We start from the raw sequence: 16,644 nt of genomic DNA on the forward strand, positions 1-16,644 counted from the left end.
TTTTATAGAATAAGCACAATCCATAGTTTATTATATTTAGAAGTTTATTTTATACAAAGAGTCAAATCACATGTTTGGTGACTGACATTGACACATAAGAGGGGTTACTGAAACTCTACGGTATAGGAGGTTATAAACAGCCTCTAGGAGGAGGGGATTTTAAATAACTGATTTTGAGCCATTGATGGTAAATGTGGTTGTTCCTGGGAACTCATTCCACATGGACTTTCCCCACATCTTATGTTCTAAGTTTTCTGATCCCCTATTATCCAATGTTATTTTCGATTTGTTCCTCTGCTTTTCCACTCCTAGTACCCATTAGTGTAATCTCTCATCTGTCCATTCCTTTTTACACCCTGTCTTCCCCTATCCTCCGGTCCCTACCCCCACCACCTTCCCAACCCTTCAGTTCTATCTGCTTCCCAGATAAATGCTGCTCCTACCCTCCACGTCGTTCATTCCTCTGCCTCTCTGCCTTTTTCATTAGAAGACTTCTCTTGAGCCTTTGCTATATTATTGTCACAAGGACATTTTTGCTTTTCTTTCCATCCATTGCTCAAGCTGGTTTTGACAGAAAATGAGTTCTTGCCATGGGATTTCTTTTTATTTGAATGTTCCATCTTAAACGATACATCGCTCATCTGAACGCCCTTTACCAGATTCTTTATTTTAGACTTATACAGAGATAATTCCAAATCCCAGGCCCTGTTACATTTTATAGATTCCAATTTTTCTTTAAAATGCTTCAGATCCTGCTGTACCGAGGGAGAAATTTTGAGGGAGAACTTTAGCTCAAAGTTCGAGGAGGTCTCTTTTCTCGATATGTCCAATAAAAACCGTGTACTGAGGGTCATCTCCTCGTTCCCTGCCTGCCCCTCTTCATCCAGAAGGCTGTTTACTTTTCTGTGGGACTCTTTCCCCAGCTGACTCTGGTCCTCTTTCACCAGGTAGGACATGGCATAAAAAAATTCCTGGAAGCTAATGTGGCGGAAGGTATAGAACTTCTTGATGTCAAATCCCTCTTGGTAATCCATGCTGCTCAGGAAAGCAGCAAGCCTGGTCCCATCTAAATTGTGCTTCCTGAGGTCAGCTTCTTCAAACATGAACCTCTGGTGCTGGATCCCCTCAGCTGCTAAGGAGCACAGACCCCTCAGGACCCTGTGCCGGGTAACCTCAGAGCCGCCTCCATTGTCACTGGGCGGCAGGAAGGTAGAGACATAGGCCATGAAGATGTCTGTGTCATTACTGGGAGTCTCTGAGATCTCCCTGCCCTTCTCCATCTGCCCCTTCAACCAGGAGCAGACCACCCAACAGATGCCTGGAATCTGACATGATTTGTAGAGAACATCATTCCCTTGTACAATGTCAAAGGCATTTCTGGCTTGCTCCTCATCTGTGAAATAGGAGCTGAAATACCTCCTCCTCTCATCCTCAGAAAAGCCTAGGATGTGAATATGATGCGACTGTTTCAGCAAGGGCTTCAGATTCGGCAAAGCCAGGGGCCGGGTGGTGATAAGAAGTGAAGATGTGGAAAGCACCTCTCTCCTAATTAGAGAGTGCAGGATTTCCCCCATAGAGCTCGGACTCAGCCTCTTCAAGCCCTTTGCAAAGGGCCTCTGCAGCTCATCAAAGCCGTCCAGGATGAACAGCAGCCGCTCTGGCTCCCTCAACATCTCGTCCACAGGTGCCTGGTTGTCCCCACAACACCAGAAGAGGAGCTGGTGTAGTCTGCCCTCCTGCAACAGGACCACTTCTCTGCAGCTGACATAAAAGACATAATCAAACTGGCCTTGGTAAAGGGTGCCAGTGGCCCAGTCCAGCACCATTTTTCTGGCCAGTGTTGTCTTTCCAGTGCCAGCAGACCCCTGTAGTACCACTGTGGGCGGGGCTTGGTAAGGCCTTTCTCCTGGATCAAACAGAGCCTGCAGCGACACAGAGTCCAGCTCTTGCTCCAGAACGGGGAGGGCAGACGATTCTGGGCTCTCCGGGCTAGGCCTGGCCACGAGGAGCAGCTGGCTGTGGCTGCCGCAGGGTCCCCCCTCTTGCCTCTCCTCCAGGCCGCGCACATGCTCTCGGTATATTTCTCTGTAATCTGAGCCAGACACATGGGGTGTTAGCGGGTGACATGGAGATAAAGAAGGACCAAGAGGGCCGTTCACACTCTAGATCCTGATCTCTAGTTTCATTTTGTATGCTAACCTCTATCTTCCTGAAGTTTATACTTCCAGCCACAAGGAGAGTGACTGCTACAGATGTGTATGTGTGTGTACCTGCACACATTTACATGCCTGGTGTGCATGTGTACACCCATATGAGTGTGCAAGGGTGTGTTTTGTGTGTGTGGGTATCTGTGGGGTATGAGTGACTGTATCCACACATGCCCATGAGAGTATGCCTATGAAAGCTTATGTATTTTTTTAATGTTTACTTATTTTTGAGACAGAGAGAGCACGAGCAGGGTAGGGGCAGAGAGAGAGGGAGACACAGAATCTGAAGCAGGCTCCAGGCTCTGAGCCCGATGTGGGGCTTGAACCCACGAACTGTGAGATCATGACCTGAGCTGAAGTTGGATGCATAACTGACTGAGCCACCCAGGCACCCCAAAAGCTTGTGTATTTTTGTGTGAAGAAGGCATGTCAGTGTGCATCTGCAAGTAGGTGTTTGTAAGAATATGTATATGTGTAAAAGTCTCTGTGTATGTGACTGAGTGTTCCAATGAAACATCCTCATTTCAAATGGTGAAGACAGGGCCACCTGGGTGGCTCAGTTTGTTAAGCATCTGACTCTTGACTTGGCTCAGGTCATGATCTCACGATTTGTGGGACTGAGCCCTGTGTGGGCTCTGTACTGACAGTGCGGAGCCTGCTTGGGGTTCTCTGCCTCCCCTTGTTCTCTCTCTCTCTCTATCTCTCTCTCTCTCTCTCTCAAAATAAATAAATAAACTTTAAAAAAACAATTAAAAACTTTTTTAAGGGGCGCCTGGGTGGCGCAGTCGGTTAAGCATCCAACTTCAGCCAGGTCACGATCTCGCGGTCCGTGAGTTCAAGCCCCGCGTCAGGCTCTGGGCTGATGGCTCAGAGTCTGGAGCCTGTTTCCGATTCTGTGTCTCCCTCTCTCTCTGCCCCTCCCCCGTTCATGCTCTGTCTCTCTCTGTCCCAAAAATAAATACATGTTGAAAAAAAAATTTAAAAAAAACTTTTTTAAAATTGAAATGATAAGGACAGAGAGGGGAGAAAGGGAAGGGAAGCTGGAAGATAGTGAAATAATAGAAACCTATTTTTGGTAATTAAACCAGGTGCTCAAGATAAACCAGCTTCTGAGCAGAAGCCATGACTTTGTGCCAGAAGAGGTCTCAGGTGTGAAAGGGGTCTATGGATGGAGCACAGGCACCACCCCCCCCAGCACCCCATGAGAAGGGACAGGAGACCTTCTGGTCTCCATGCCCATCCTGCACTCTAGGGCGGCATCAATCCATCAGTTCCTTGAGAGAGAAGGACTCAGAAGCAGACTGTCCTCTGTGGGAAATAGCCTGAGCTGCCTGCTAGGACAGCAGCTAAGGCAAGGTCAGACCCCCACCACCTGATGCCATTTCTGCTGCTTAGCGGAATCCCCTTCACCAACATCTTCCCCAATCTCTAAGTCCTTCTCCTCTCCTCTTCTTTTCTGTGGCACTACGACTGGAGGCAGGAGGTGGGGGCATTATGGCCACAAGATAATAGTAATCTTTCTGTAAATAAATCCCCACCCTCAGCTCAGGCTGTCAGAGCCTTGGGCTGGAGGCCACCAGGACCCTGGGCACTGGTGCTCCTAGGCATGGACAGAGGGCAAGAGTAAGAGACAGCATAAATCACAGGCTGTGGGAGTCTCTGGAAATGTCATGGGGGTATCATTCCCATGATACATTGCTTACATACATAGTCCTGGGGCTACTCTGACCTCCTGTCATCCCCTCCTGCACTCACCATTCAGACAGATGTGGCTGAGCTGGTCCACTAGTTCCAACAGGTTCATGACCTTCAGGATCCTGAGCACCACCTTTGCGGCCTCCTGTGCTCCATACAGGGAAATCAGCAAATAAGCCAGGTCCACCCGGCTCAGGTCCTCCAGCTCCCCCCGAGCCAGCTGTGGCTGCCTCTCAAGCAGGCTTCTGTCCCGTAAGTGGAACTTGAATAGCTTGAAGCTTTTCTCCTCAAGGTCACTCAAAACCCAGATCAATGCCTTTCGGGGGCTGTGGGCCAGGGCCATGGTGTTGGGGTGAAGGGTCGAGTTGAGACCAGTGACCTGGAGAAGCAAGGGAGAGGGGAAGAGAGGTGAGCACTGAGGGAAAAGCAGTCTGCAGGCACCTCAGCCACTCTCCTTTCTGGGTGTTTAGCAAGCTGCTGAGCCCAAGCCAAGGAGAGAGGAGAGAGAGACGTGTTCAAAATTCCAAGAAAAGCGAGTAGGTGGGACAGCAGGGAATTTTCTTACTCATTCCTGGCTGTGCCTCTTTGTCAGCTGACGTGTGTCTGTGCCAGCAAATAGGAAGGAAGGGATGTGGGTGTATAGGTTCTATCTCTCCATCTCTCCCTCCGCCCCCGTTCTCCCTCTCACACACACTGTCAGGCCCTAAATGCCTACTTAAGACAGTTGGGTTAAAAATATATACTTCTTTAAGTTTTCAAAGTGAGCCCTTCCCTGACTTTGTGAACCTATCCAGAGTGGAAGCATACTGGCTAGGACTGCTGAGGAGTCCTGGCAAGAAGGTAGAAACTCTATATCATCAACCCATTGGCTTCGCAATCAGCCTCATGGACTCAAGCACACACAGGATTTCAAAGCTGGAAGTTTTCTAATTCAGATAAGGAGACAAGTTCAAATAATAAAAGAACAGTCACTTTGAGGGCTCACTTTGTGCCCCATGATTTCTTTTCTTTTTTAAAAATTTATTGTCAAGTTAACTAACATATAGTGTATACAGTGTGCCCTTGGTTTTGGGGGTAGATTCCCATGATACATTGCTTACATACAACACCCAGTGCTCATCCCAACAAGTGCCCTCCTCAATGCCCATCATCCATTTCCCCCTCCCCCACCCCCCCACCAACCCTCAGTTTGTTATCCATATTCAAGAGTCTCTTATGGTTTGCCTCCCTCTTTGTTTGAAACTATTTTTCCCCTTCCCTTCTCCCATGGTCCTCCATTAAGTTGCTCAAGTTCCACATATGAGTGAAAACATATGATATCTGGTTTTCTTTTATTTATTTCACTTAGCATAATACCCTTCAGTTCCATCCACATTGTTGCAAATGGCAAGATTTCATTCTTCCTCATTGCCAAGTAGTAGTCCATTGTATATATAAACCACATCTTCTTTATCTATTCATCAGTTGATGGACACTTGGGCTCTTTCTATAATTTGGCTATTGTTGAAAGTGCTGCTATAAACATTGGGGTACATGTGCCCCTATGAATCAGCACTCCCGTATCCTTTGGATAAATTCCTAGTATCACTATTGCTGGGTCATAAGGTAGTTCTATTTTTAATTTTTTGAGAAACCTCCACACTATTTTCCAGAGTGGCTGTACCAGTTTCCATTCCCACCAACAGTGCAAGAGGGTTCCTATTTCTCCACATCCTCACCAACATCTTTTGTTTTCTGAGTTGTTAATGTTAGCCACTCTGACCCATGTGAGGTGGTATCTCAATGTGGTTTTGATTTATATTTCCCTGATGATGAGTGATGTTGAGCATCTTTTCATGTGTCTGTTGGCCATCTGGGTGTCTTCTTTGGGAAAGTGTCTATTCATGTCTTTTGCCCATTTCTTCACTGGGTTATTTTTCCCCATGATTTCTAAGTATTATCTCTCTTGATCATCACAGAAACTATCTTAGGGGTTACTCCAGATAAGAAATTTGAGAGAAAAGTGGTTTTCCAGAATTTTCCAGAGCCGGACCAGTGGGCAAAGAGGCAGGATTTAAATCATTGTCTATGACCTGGGTAAATAGGAACAGAAAGATGTGAAAAGAAAAACCATAGAAGACAGATGCAGAAACCATGTCGTTAGACTAACTGCTATCCCCCACTAGAGAGAACAGGATCTTGAATTGTGTTTAAAATATAGAGCTAGGGGCGCCTGGGTGGTGCAGTCGGTTAAGCGTCCGACTTCAGCCAGGTCGCGATCTCGCGGTCCAGGAGTTCGAGCCCCGCGTCCGGCTCTGGGCTGATGGCTCAGAGCCTGGAGCCTGTTTCCGATTCTGTGTCTCCCTCTCTCTCTGCCCCTCCCCCATTCATGCTCTGTCTCTCTCTGTCCCAAAAATAAATAAACATTGAAAAAAAAATTTTTTTTAATATAGAGCTAATATGTTGACAGGGTGACAGTCTTCAGAAGAAGAGAAGCAACAATTAGCAGAAGACTTCAGAGTCCAGAACTACCCCTCTGATCTATAACCAATGGGAAATCCATCTCAGTAGCAAAATGTCTGAGAGTTAGAAAAAGGTATTTGGGAATGGGGAAAGCCACTGAGATTCAAATGCCAGCATTTTAACTATGCACCAAAAAGTGAGAAAAAAATATTCAGAGTATGTTAGGATACAAGGGACTTTGGGTGCAAGTCTTGGGGTAGTTTGGAAAAGCAAGCCTATTGACACAGGAGTGATTTACAATAAACTCTCAGGCTCCCCTGAAAATCTCTGCTGTTGGCAGAGCTAATTCAGGAGACAGCAAGAAAAGATAGCACTAGAGGGTGCCAAGGAGATGGGCTATCTAGGCTTCAGGCCATTTGGACTCAAAGAGCTGGAGGTGAGTTAGGGATGACTCACCTCCCTTAAGCAGGAGCCCAACAAGCCAGGTCCTGGGCACTGAGGGAAACAGATCTTCTTTTCTAGTCAGACCCCAGCCAAGCCTGGGTCCGCTTAGCCCAAACCCACTAGTTCACTTCTTCTTGGTGGTGCTGGGCTTAAAAGGGTGGGTGGGACAATCCCATCACCTCCCCTTTCATACCTAATAGGCCCTGGCCCATCTGGGGCTGGGAGAGATGAAGCACCCCGGGGCCTCAGAGCAGCAGAAACACCCACACATTCCATCTAACATTCAGTAGATAAGCGCTGCTCATCAGAAGAAAACTTGACTTCCTTCCTGCACATAGTAAATTGAAAAACAAGGGAATGGCCAAAGGGATGACCTATTCTGTCACCAAGAAAAAAAAAAAAAAAGAGTCCAGCAGCCCTTTCCTCTCCCTCTCTGAAACCCAAGCACTCTCCTACAACTTGACACAGGGCCAGGCTGGGGCAGTCTGACTCGCGAGGCAAAGGAATTGAGGCACTGTCACCACCATGTCCTCAGACATGCATTGCACCATTTCTTCACATTGTTTAAACCACTGGAGGATGTGCTCCACCAAAGTGAAAAGGGAGAAAGACAGGAGCTCCATGAAACAGGAATCCAAACAAGGAGGAAAACAAAGCACCCTCCCCACTCTGCCCAGGGCACCTGGTCAGAGACCCTAGAGTGGGGACAGGACAGAAGCCCTGACCGAGGAGAATAGGGCTCTCAGATCATCTCCAGGGGGAAAAAAGAATTGACAGAATAACAGATGCTTCTAGGCCCTCTGGAAGATCCTACTGAGAGGCTACTAGAAGGTATGGAGAAACTAACATTCAATACCAAGAAAACTAAACAAATAACTAGAATATAGAAATTCTAGCTCTAGGAAAAACAAAAAATAAGAAAGAATTTTACATAATAATAAATTACAACACTCCATTGTAAATAATGTTTGCATAGAAATAATAATGGAACCGCTGAATATTGATCTAACTAAAATGTATAATATAACCATATTGAAAGGACAGTGGTGGAATATTATGGCATAGGAAGTCAAGAGATAGTGCATAAAATTGATGAGACAAAAGGTAGCAGTAGACATTTATTATTTAAAAGTGCAGAGATGAGAGGCACCTGGGTAGCTCAGTGGGTTAAGCATCTGACTTCAGCTCAGGTCATGTTCTCACAGTTTGTGGGTTCGAGCGCCACATCAGGCTCTGTGCTGACAGCTCAGAGCCTGGAGCCTGCTTCGGATTCTGTGTCTCCTTCTCTCTCTGCCCTCCCCTACTTGTGCTCTGTCTCTCTACGTCTCTCAAAAATAAATAAATGTAAATATAGTAAAATAAAAAAATAAAAGTGCAGAGATGCAAGAGGAAACAATTTAAATATAAAAGCAGTTGCCTCAGGAAAGAGAGAATGGAGGTAGTGGAGTAGGGAGGGGGTTGGAGAAGTGGACCAGGAAAGTACTGGATTGGAGCATAAGCTTTTTGATGTTAATTGATCTTTTAAACTATGAGCATATATGTTATAAAGTAAAAATTAGCAAAGTAAGAACAGGAGGTAGAAGTAGAGATAGTAATAATGTATTGCATATTTGGAAGTTAATAAGAGTAAATCTTGAAAGTTCTCATCACACAAAAAAATCTGGAACTATGTATGATGATGGATGTTAGATAGATTTGTTGTGATGATCAGTTCACAATATAAACATATATTGAATCATAATGTTGTATATCTGAAATAAATATAATGATGTATGTCAACTAAACCTCAGTACAAAAGAAAGTACATTAACTAATGTATATAGACATATCTTTCAGGAAGCTTGGCAACAAAAGGAATTGAGAGGTCCTGAGAAGATGTGGGGGATGTGGGGCCAAAAGAAGGTCTTGTTTGTTTTAATGTGAGAGAATATGGGAAGGATTTAGATGCTGATAAAAAATCATCTGACACAGGAATCAGGTTAGAAATACAGGCAAGAGAGAAGTACCAGCGGAGAGAATTGAGCTGTGGATTGAGGCAGGATTCAAAGCAAAAGCAAAAGATTGGCCTTTGACAGGAGAATGGAGGGAACATCTTCCATCCATGTCTGAGGAAAGTGACAGGGTCATTTGGCAGAGCAAAGCGGGTCTGTGAGTTTTGTGGTCAGGTGAGGGTACTCATGTCTGGTGGTCCCTGGATTCTCTTTGAATGATGAGTAAGAGCATCTCCTAAGGGTGGGAGGGCTGCTGGTGAAGAGGGGAGAAGCCATAAGGGAGCAGCTTGGAGCCTCTTTTGTGCACCTTTCCCCCTATCTCCCCAAGGCCTCTCGTGCCCAGTGCTCAGTGAGTTCTGCCAGAATCCAGGAGAACAGGAAGGAATGGGAATTGGTCTCTCCCAGAGATTAACCAAGCTGAGGCTAGAGACCAAAGTAAGACAGCAAAGAATCACGCCCAAGAGATAAAATGGGAAAATGGAATGAGACATAGCCACATACATAGCATGACACAAAAAACTGAGTCCACTAACTGAGAAGACTCTCAGACTGGCCTTCCCTAGAAGGATCCAAGTATGGAGATGATGGGTCAGGGATTGAAAGTCACACTGGAAGGAATAGAAATGAGATGTAAAAATACTGGTTTTAATTGAAGGGTGGAGACAGGACATGAAATGAGGCAACCTGTCTTGGCTGTGGGCAGAACTGAAACTGGAGCAATGGAATCCGAAAGGGAAGGGGTGGAGACAAAGAGACAGAGGCCAAGGGTGGAAACAGTCAGAAAAGAGATACAAAAGACAGAAGAGAGAAATAAGCGGATGAAACAGAAAGCTCTCTCTCTCTCTCTCTCTCTCTGTCTCTCACACACACACACACATTTATACACTTATTCTGTAAAGAGGGTTTTTCTTAACAGCAAACTCTCAAGAAACAAGAGTAACTAGAAATATGTGTGGAGGGATTGAAGTCTCTGAGTCGAGCTACCAAAATTCCGTGCCTGCATTATAATCTTTCCTCACCCATGGAGGCAAATGCCAAGGCAAAGTTCAGTATACATCATTACCCCCTTGCTTCCAGGCCTGCCTAATAGAGGTAGGGGCTCCATCTCCAGACCATCCCTTCCATGCAAAGGCCCCTTGAAAAGGTGCCTTCTGGCCCCTATGGTGGTCACCATATTCTCTTTTATATTTTGGTCAGTTCTAACAAAGTTAGCATATAGGGTTGGTAAGTTTAAATGTCCTCTTGAGATCGACTCCATGTAGCCATTTGGAAGTATCCATCTCTGCTATGAGAGGCTGCCTTTGTTCAACAGTACTCCCACATGGCCTTGGAGGAGAAGGAGAACTGCATTGTCCCCAGTGACTTGGCAACTGCTAGCAAGATGGCGGTCAGAAAAACAGGCAGGCTGGCAAAGTACATGCACAAATCAGAATGGGAAATATCAGAGCTAGAACATTTCAAAGTCCTCGTATCATTGGTACAGCTATTTAAACTCAAAACAAATGAGTTAAAATGCATGGTAACTTTGGCACCTGTGTGCTGCTGGAACACCACCACTCCATCAGTCAGGGAGTTGATGTTGAGGAGAATAACTATAATGGCTTCCAGTGCTTTGACAAAACTTCAGATGTATACCCTTCTGGCCAAGCCTCTGCAATTCCATACTGTTAGAGCATTCATTGTATCCCTTTGGGGTTCCACTCTTTTTTAAGTTTGTTGTGCCTGAGCCACAAAAAGAAGTGTATATGGATTTCTACAGAAATTTTGATTCCATGAAAGATTTTGAGATGAAGAAGGCAGGTGTCTTTCAGAGTGCCAAATGATATTGGAATATAAAAGTTTTATTTGGATTGAGTTCCATAGAAGTTTGTCACTGACCTATAATCCTTAACTATGAAATATGAATATTGTACACTAAGGAATCACTTCCCTTGATACGTAATTAACAAATAAGAAAAGAAAATGCATGGCAAAATCAAAAATAATTAAAATGCTAAAATTAGAATGTGTTTCTTAACTAGCAGAAGAACCTTAAGAAAACACAATCAGACAAATAACCACATTATAAGGCCAAATAGAAGTTAAAAAAAGAAAATGGAAAGTGTAACAAAAATAAACAATAAAATGTTAGAGGGGAGCCTGCGTGGTTCAGTCAGTTAAGCGCCTGTTGAAGCCCCATGTCAGGCTCTATGAGGACAGTTCAGAGCCTGGAGCCTACTTCAGATTCTGTGTCTCCCTTTGTCTATGACCTCCTCCGCTTGTGCTCTGTATGTCTGTCTCTCTCTCAAAAATAAACATCAAAAAATTAAAAATATAATAAAATGTTAGAAATTAACCCAAATAATAGACTAGGTATGGGAATCCAAAGAATTCAAATGTGGAAAGTTGGATTTTTTAAATATTTAGGTATATGCTATTTACAAGAGATCCTCCTAAAACATAAAGATATGGAATTCTTGAAATCAAAAGAATGGAAAAAAGATATACAAGAATACACTTATCAAGGGAAATCTGGTATAGCTATATTTATGGAATTCAAAAAACTAGAAGAATTAAAGAGTATATTACTTAGTCAACCCATATATATTTGAAATAAACCATGATTTTTAAGCAAATGATGTTACACACAAATTCAGGTGAATAGTCACTTATCAGGGTGGGGCGGGAAGGCAATGAGATCTTGGGCATGGGCAATAGGTATATGTAAAGCAGCAGTGCTGGATCCAACCCATACCAGCTCTTGAAAGCCAGTTGGCAAATTTTCAGGAATTTTGAGAGCCAGCTGTTAAATTTTGAGAGCCAGTAGCTTGAAATCAACCATGATAGGAATATCTATACTATGGAAATTGATAACAAAACTAGGGTCACTTTTTTTTAAGGGAGCTGGTTGTTAAACATTTACTAGCATACCACTGAATGATAATATGCTAATACTCATGATAATATTACCTATTATAATGTTCTAATTTTCATAGTAATAAATTCTATTGTATATAATTCTATTTTAATAAATTCATATTCTAATATATTAATTCATAATACTACTGTTGATAATGTTCTAATCCTTGGTTTGGGTTGAAGGTTCTGTTCATCATTTTAAAAAATGAATGAATGTTCTAGTTCTTGGTTTGGGTAATAAGTCCTATTCATTACATTATTTAAAAAATAATGAGTGCCTCTTCCGGGGACGGCGTCTGTAGGCATTCAGAATGGTCCAGCGTTTGACATACCGTCGTAGGCTGTCCTACAACACAGCCTCTAACAAAACTAGGCTGTCCTGAACCCCAGGTAATAGAATCGTTTACCTTTATACCAAGAAGGTTGGGAAGCACCAAAATCTGCATGTGGCATGTGCCCAGGCCGACTTCGAGGAGTTCGTGCTGTGAGACCTAAAGTTCTTACGAGGCTGTCCAAAATGAAAAAACATGTCAGCAGGGCCTACAGTGGTTCCATGTGTGCTGAGTGTGTTCGTGACAGGATCAAACATGCATTCCTTATTGAGGAGAAGAAAATCGTTGTGAAAGTGTTGAAGGCACAAACACAGAGTCAGAAAGCTAAATAAAGAAATGAAGCTTTTTTGAGTAATAAAACAATCAAAGGCAAAAAATAATAAAAAAATAAAAAATAATGAGTGAATGAATAAATGGATCTAAAAAAGCAGTTCATGAATGAACCCAAGTGTCATGAACCAAAGAGTATGATTATTACAATTCTGTATACCTGCGATAGAAAAAAGAGCACTAAGTTTCTGGAGGACATCAAGTATCAAAAGAACCTCCACTAGTGAGTGTGGTCCATGGACACCTGAAAAGAACCACCTCACTTTCACAGCAACACACCAGATGCAAGAATGAGAAGATGGGCACATCTAGCCCAATGGAGGTGATTCTTCTTGGCTCCTTCACTGAGAGAGCCTCTCAAAGGTCAGCTCTGGGCTACAACACTGGCCCAGGCAGGGTAGACTTATGTCTCCTGTGATATTCACAGAAAGATCTGGGGCCACCCTAAAGTCTCCTTTCCTGAAGTTATAAGCAACAGCCATATGGTCATGGTTCTTGGGCCAGGCAAGACCCAGCCCCTAAGCGTAGCTTAGGCAAGAAGGGCAGAAAAGACCCACAGCTAATATCATCCTCAATGGGGAAAAACTGAGAGTTTTCCCCCTAAGGTCAGGGACACAACAGGGATGTCCACTCTCACCACTGTTGTTCAACACAGTGTTGGAAGTCCTAGGCTCAGCAATCAGACAACAAAAAGAAATAAAAGTCATCCAAATTGGCAAGGAAGAAGTCAAACTTTCATTCTTCACCAATGACATGATACTCTATGTGAAAAATCCAAAGGACTCCACCAAAAAACTGCTAGAACTGATCCATGAATTCAGCAAAGTCACAGGATATAAAAATCAACATACAAAAATTGGTTGCATTTCTATACACCAATAATGAAGCAACAGAAAGAGAAATCAAAGAATCAATCCCATTTACAATGCACCACAAACCATAAGATACCTAGGAATAAACATAACCAAAGAGGTAAAATATCTGTGCTCTGAAAACTATAGAATCTTATGAAATAAGTTGAAGACACAAAGAAATGGAAAAACATGCCATGCTCGTGGATCAGAAGAACAAACATTGTTAAAATATCAATACTACCCAAAGCAATCTACACATTCAATGCAATTCCTATCAAAATAACACAAGAATTCTTCACAGAGCTGAAACAATTCTAAAATTTGTATGGAACCAGAAAAGATCCCAAATAGCTAAAGCAATCCTGAAAAAGAAAACCAAAGCTGGAGGCATCACAGTTCCAGTCTTCAAGCTGTATTACAAAGTTTGAATCATCAAGACAGTATGGTACTGGCACAAAACCACATAGATGAAAGGAACAGAATAGAGAACCCAGAAATGGACCCACAAATGTATGGCCAACTAATCTTTGACAAAGTGGGAAAGAGTATCCAATGGAATAAAGACAGTCTCTTCAGCAAGTGGTGCTGGGAAAACTGGACAGTGACATGCAGAAGAATGAACCTGGACCACTTTCTTACACCATACACAAAAATAAACTCAAAATGGATGAAACACCTAAATGTAGGACAGGAAGCCATCAAAATCCTAGAGGAGAAAACAGGCAGCAACATTTTTTACCTCAGCTGTAGCAACTTCTTACTAGACATGTCTCCAGAGACAAGGGAAACAAAAGCAAAAATGAACTATTGGGACTTCATCAAGATACAAATCATCTGCATAGCGAAGGAAATGATCAACAAAACTAAAAAGCAACCAACAGAATGGGAGAAGATATTTGCAAATGACATATCAGATAAAGGGTTAGTATCCAAAATCTATAAAGAACTTATCAAACTCAGGGCACCTGGGTGGCTCAGTCAGTTAAGCGTCTGACTTCACCTCAGGTCATGATCTCAAGGTTTGTGAATTCCAGCCCATCAGGCTCACTGCTGTCAACTCAGAGCCCGCTTTGGATCCTCTGTCCCCCTCTCTCTGCCCCTCCCCTGCTCTCTCTCTCTCTCTCTCTCTCTCTCTCTCTGTCTCTCTCTCTCAAAAATAGATAAACTTTCTTTAAAAGAACTTATCAAACTCAACACCAAAAAAACAAATAATCCAGTGAAGAAATGAGCAAAAGACATGAACATTTTTCCAAAGAAGACATCCAGATGGCTAAGAGACACATGAAAGAATGCTCAACATCACTCATCATCAGGGAAATACAAATTAAAACCACAATGAGATACCACCTTACACCTGTCAGAGTGGCTAAAATTAACAACTCAGGAAACAACAGATGTTGGTGAGGATGCAGAGAAAGGGAAACACTTTTGCAGTGCTGGTAGGAATGCAAACTGGTGCAGCCACTCTGGAAAACAGTATCTCGGTCCCTCAAAAAGTTAAAAATAGAACTACCCTATGACCTGACAATTGCACTACTAGGAATTTATCCAAAGATACAAAAATGCTGATTTGAAGAGGTACATGTCCCCCAGTGTTTATAGCAGCACTATCAGCAATAGACAAATTATGGAAACAGACCAAATGTTCATCAACTGATGAATGGATAAAGAAGAAGTGAAACACATACACACACACACACACACACACACACACACACACACACACAGGAATTATTACTCAGCGATCAAAAAGAATGAAATCTTGCCATTTGCAATGACATGGATGGAACTAAAATGTATTATGCTAAGCGAAATAAGTCCGTCAGAGAAAGATAAATATGATTTCACCCATATGTGGAATTTAAGAAACAAAACAGATAAACATAGGGGAAGGGAAGGAAAACTAAGATAAAAACAGAGAGGGAGGCAAACCACAAGAGACTCTTAAGTACAGAGAACAAACTGAGGGTTGCTGGAGGGGTGTTGGGTGGGGGAATGGGTTTAAATGCATGATAAGCATTCAGGAGGGCACTTGTTGGGATGAACACTAAGTGTCATATGTAAGTTATGAATCACTAAATTCTACTCCTGAAACCATTATTACACTATAATTTAAATAAAATTTAAATAAGATTTTTTAAAGGGCAGAAAACACCTGCAACTCTCTGTGATTTCCTGCCCCCCACCTTGGCATGAAGTCAAGGGGGTTGGCCAGGCCCACTGCGACTAGAATCTGAAGAATCTGGAGAGGCAGAAATTAAGGATGAGCTGAGAATAGCAAGCCAGAGAAAGAAGCTCTAGTGACCAAAACCAGGTGGAGGGAGGGAAGACCAGAAGCAAGTGCAGAAATTAAGATATGGATATCAGAAAATCAGAGAACTAAGAAAATAGCATGCCTAGCCAAGTAGTCAAGAATGAACTGGAGACAGGCAAATCTCACGTGTGACGAGTTGCCTGATCAGGCTGGCTTTTGACTGGGTGGGTAACCAGTTGGTGGGGCCAGGTTCCCTCCAGAACAGAGAACATTTGCCATGCAGGGAGGCAGGTATGAGGCTTGAGGTCTGTGACACTGTTGCTTTCAAACTGTGGCCACTGCTCCTCACCACCTCAGTCTGAAAGGGCATCCAGGCAGAGAGCCTTAACTGTGTAGAAGTCTAGCATAGCAAAGGAGCATCCTGGCACTAGTGGGTGGAGCCTGCGTAAGGTGCACAACTTCCTGAAACCTGCTGGCAGTGAGCAGAGACAAACTGTGGGAGGCAGCCTACCAGCCTGCCTGTGCCAGGCCCAGTCTGCAGAAGGACAGGTGGTCGGCCACCAAGGTATGGTTCCTGCACTGCCCTGCCTCAATAAGTCCCAAGTCATACCTGCAGGGCTGAGCGAGCTTCGGGCTCCCCCTTGCGGCCTTCCCGTAGTTGGAGCTGTAGTCAGACCTCCCTTCACTCCAGCCAGTCATTGAAGAGGTGGAATGGGTTTATCAAGCTACAGTCCCCAATTTTAACATGAGCCTGTAGCTATGACCTTCTTTTCAGGAAGGACTATCAAGCATATTCCTCAAGATGACCAGGATCCCAGGTGTGATGGTTAATTTTATGTGTCAATTTGACTAGGGCACAGAATCTCCAGATATTTGGTCAAACATTACTGTAGGTGTGTCTTTTGGATAGGTTTAACATTTAAATTGATAGGCTGAATTAAACAGAATGCGATCCCTAATGTTGCTGGACCTTGTCCAATCAGTGGAAGGTCTGCATAGAACAAAGAGCTGATCCCCACCCAGAGTAAGAGGGAACTTCATCTGCCTGAAGGCTTGAGCAGGACATTGGTCTTTTCTAGCCTTCAGATTCAAGCTGAAACATAGGCTCTGCTTGGGTCTTGAGTCTGCCTGGTTTTGGACTAGAACTACATATTGGCTCTCTTGGGTCTCCAGCTTGTTAAGTAAATATCTTAGGAC

General features: G+C 43.5%; 1 protein-coding gene and 1 pseudogene across 1 annotated transcript; one reads left to right on the forward strand and one right to left on the reverse strand.

The window, feature by feature from the left end:
• Positions 1-455: 455 nt before the first annotated feature.
• NLRP10 (NLR family pyrin domain containing 10) lies at positions 456-4,245 on the reverse strand. The gene is made up of 2 exons (XM_047878764.1): positions 3,963-4,245; positions 456-2,092 (listed from the first exon to the last, which is right to left on the reverse strand). Exons 1-2 carry the CDS (start codon positions 4,243-4,245, stop codon positions 456-458), a joined length of 1,920 nt encoding a protein of 639 aa, XP_047734720.1.
• Positions 4,246-11,971: 7,726 nt separating this feature from the next.
• LOC125176862 (60S ribosomal protein L34-like) lies at positions 11,972-12,372 on the forward strand (annotated as a pseudogene).
• Positions 12,373-16,644: the final 4,272 nt, after the last annotated feature.

The sequence above is a fragment of the Prionailurus viverrinus genome, chromosome D1, assembly GCF_022837055.1.
Source record: "Prionailurus viverrinus isolate Anna chromosome D1, UM_Priviv_1.0, whole genome shotgun sequence".
Taxonomy (NCBI): domain Eukaryota; kingdom Metazoa; phylum Chordata; class Mammalia; order Carnivora; family Felidae; genus Prionailurus; species Prionailurus viverrinus.

Coding starts and splice junctions, on each gene's coding strand:
- NLRP10 (XM_047878764.1), bottom strand. CDS start 4,245: ATGGCCCTGGCCCACAGCCCCCGAAAGGCATTGATCTGGGTTTTGAGT. Junction 2,093..3,962: donor CAGCCACATCTGTCTGAATG/GTGAGTGCAGGA, acceptor TGTCTGGCTCAG/ATTACAGAGAAATATACCGA.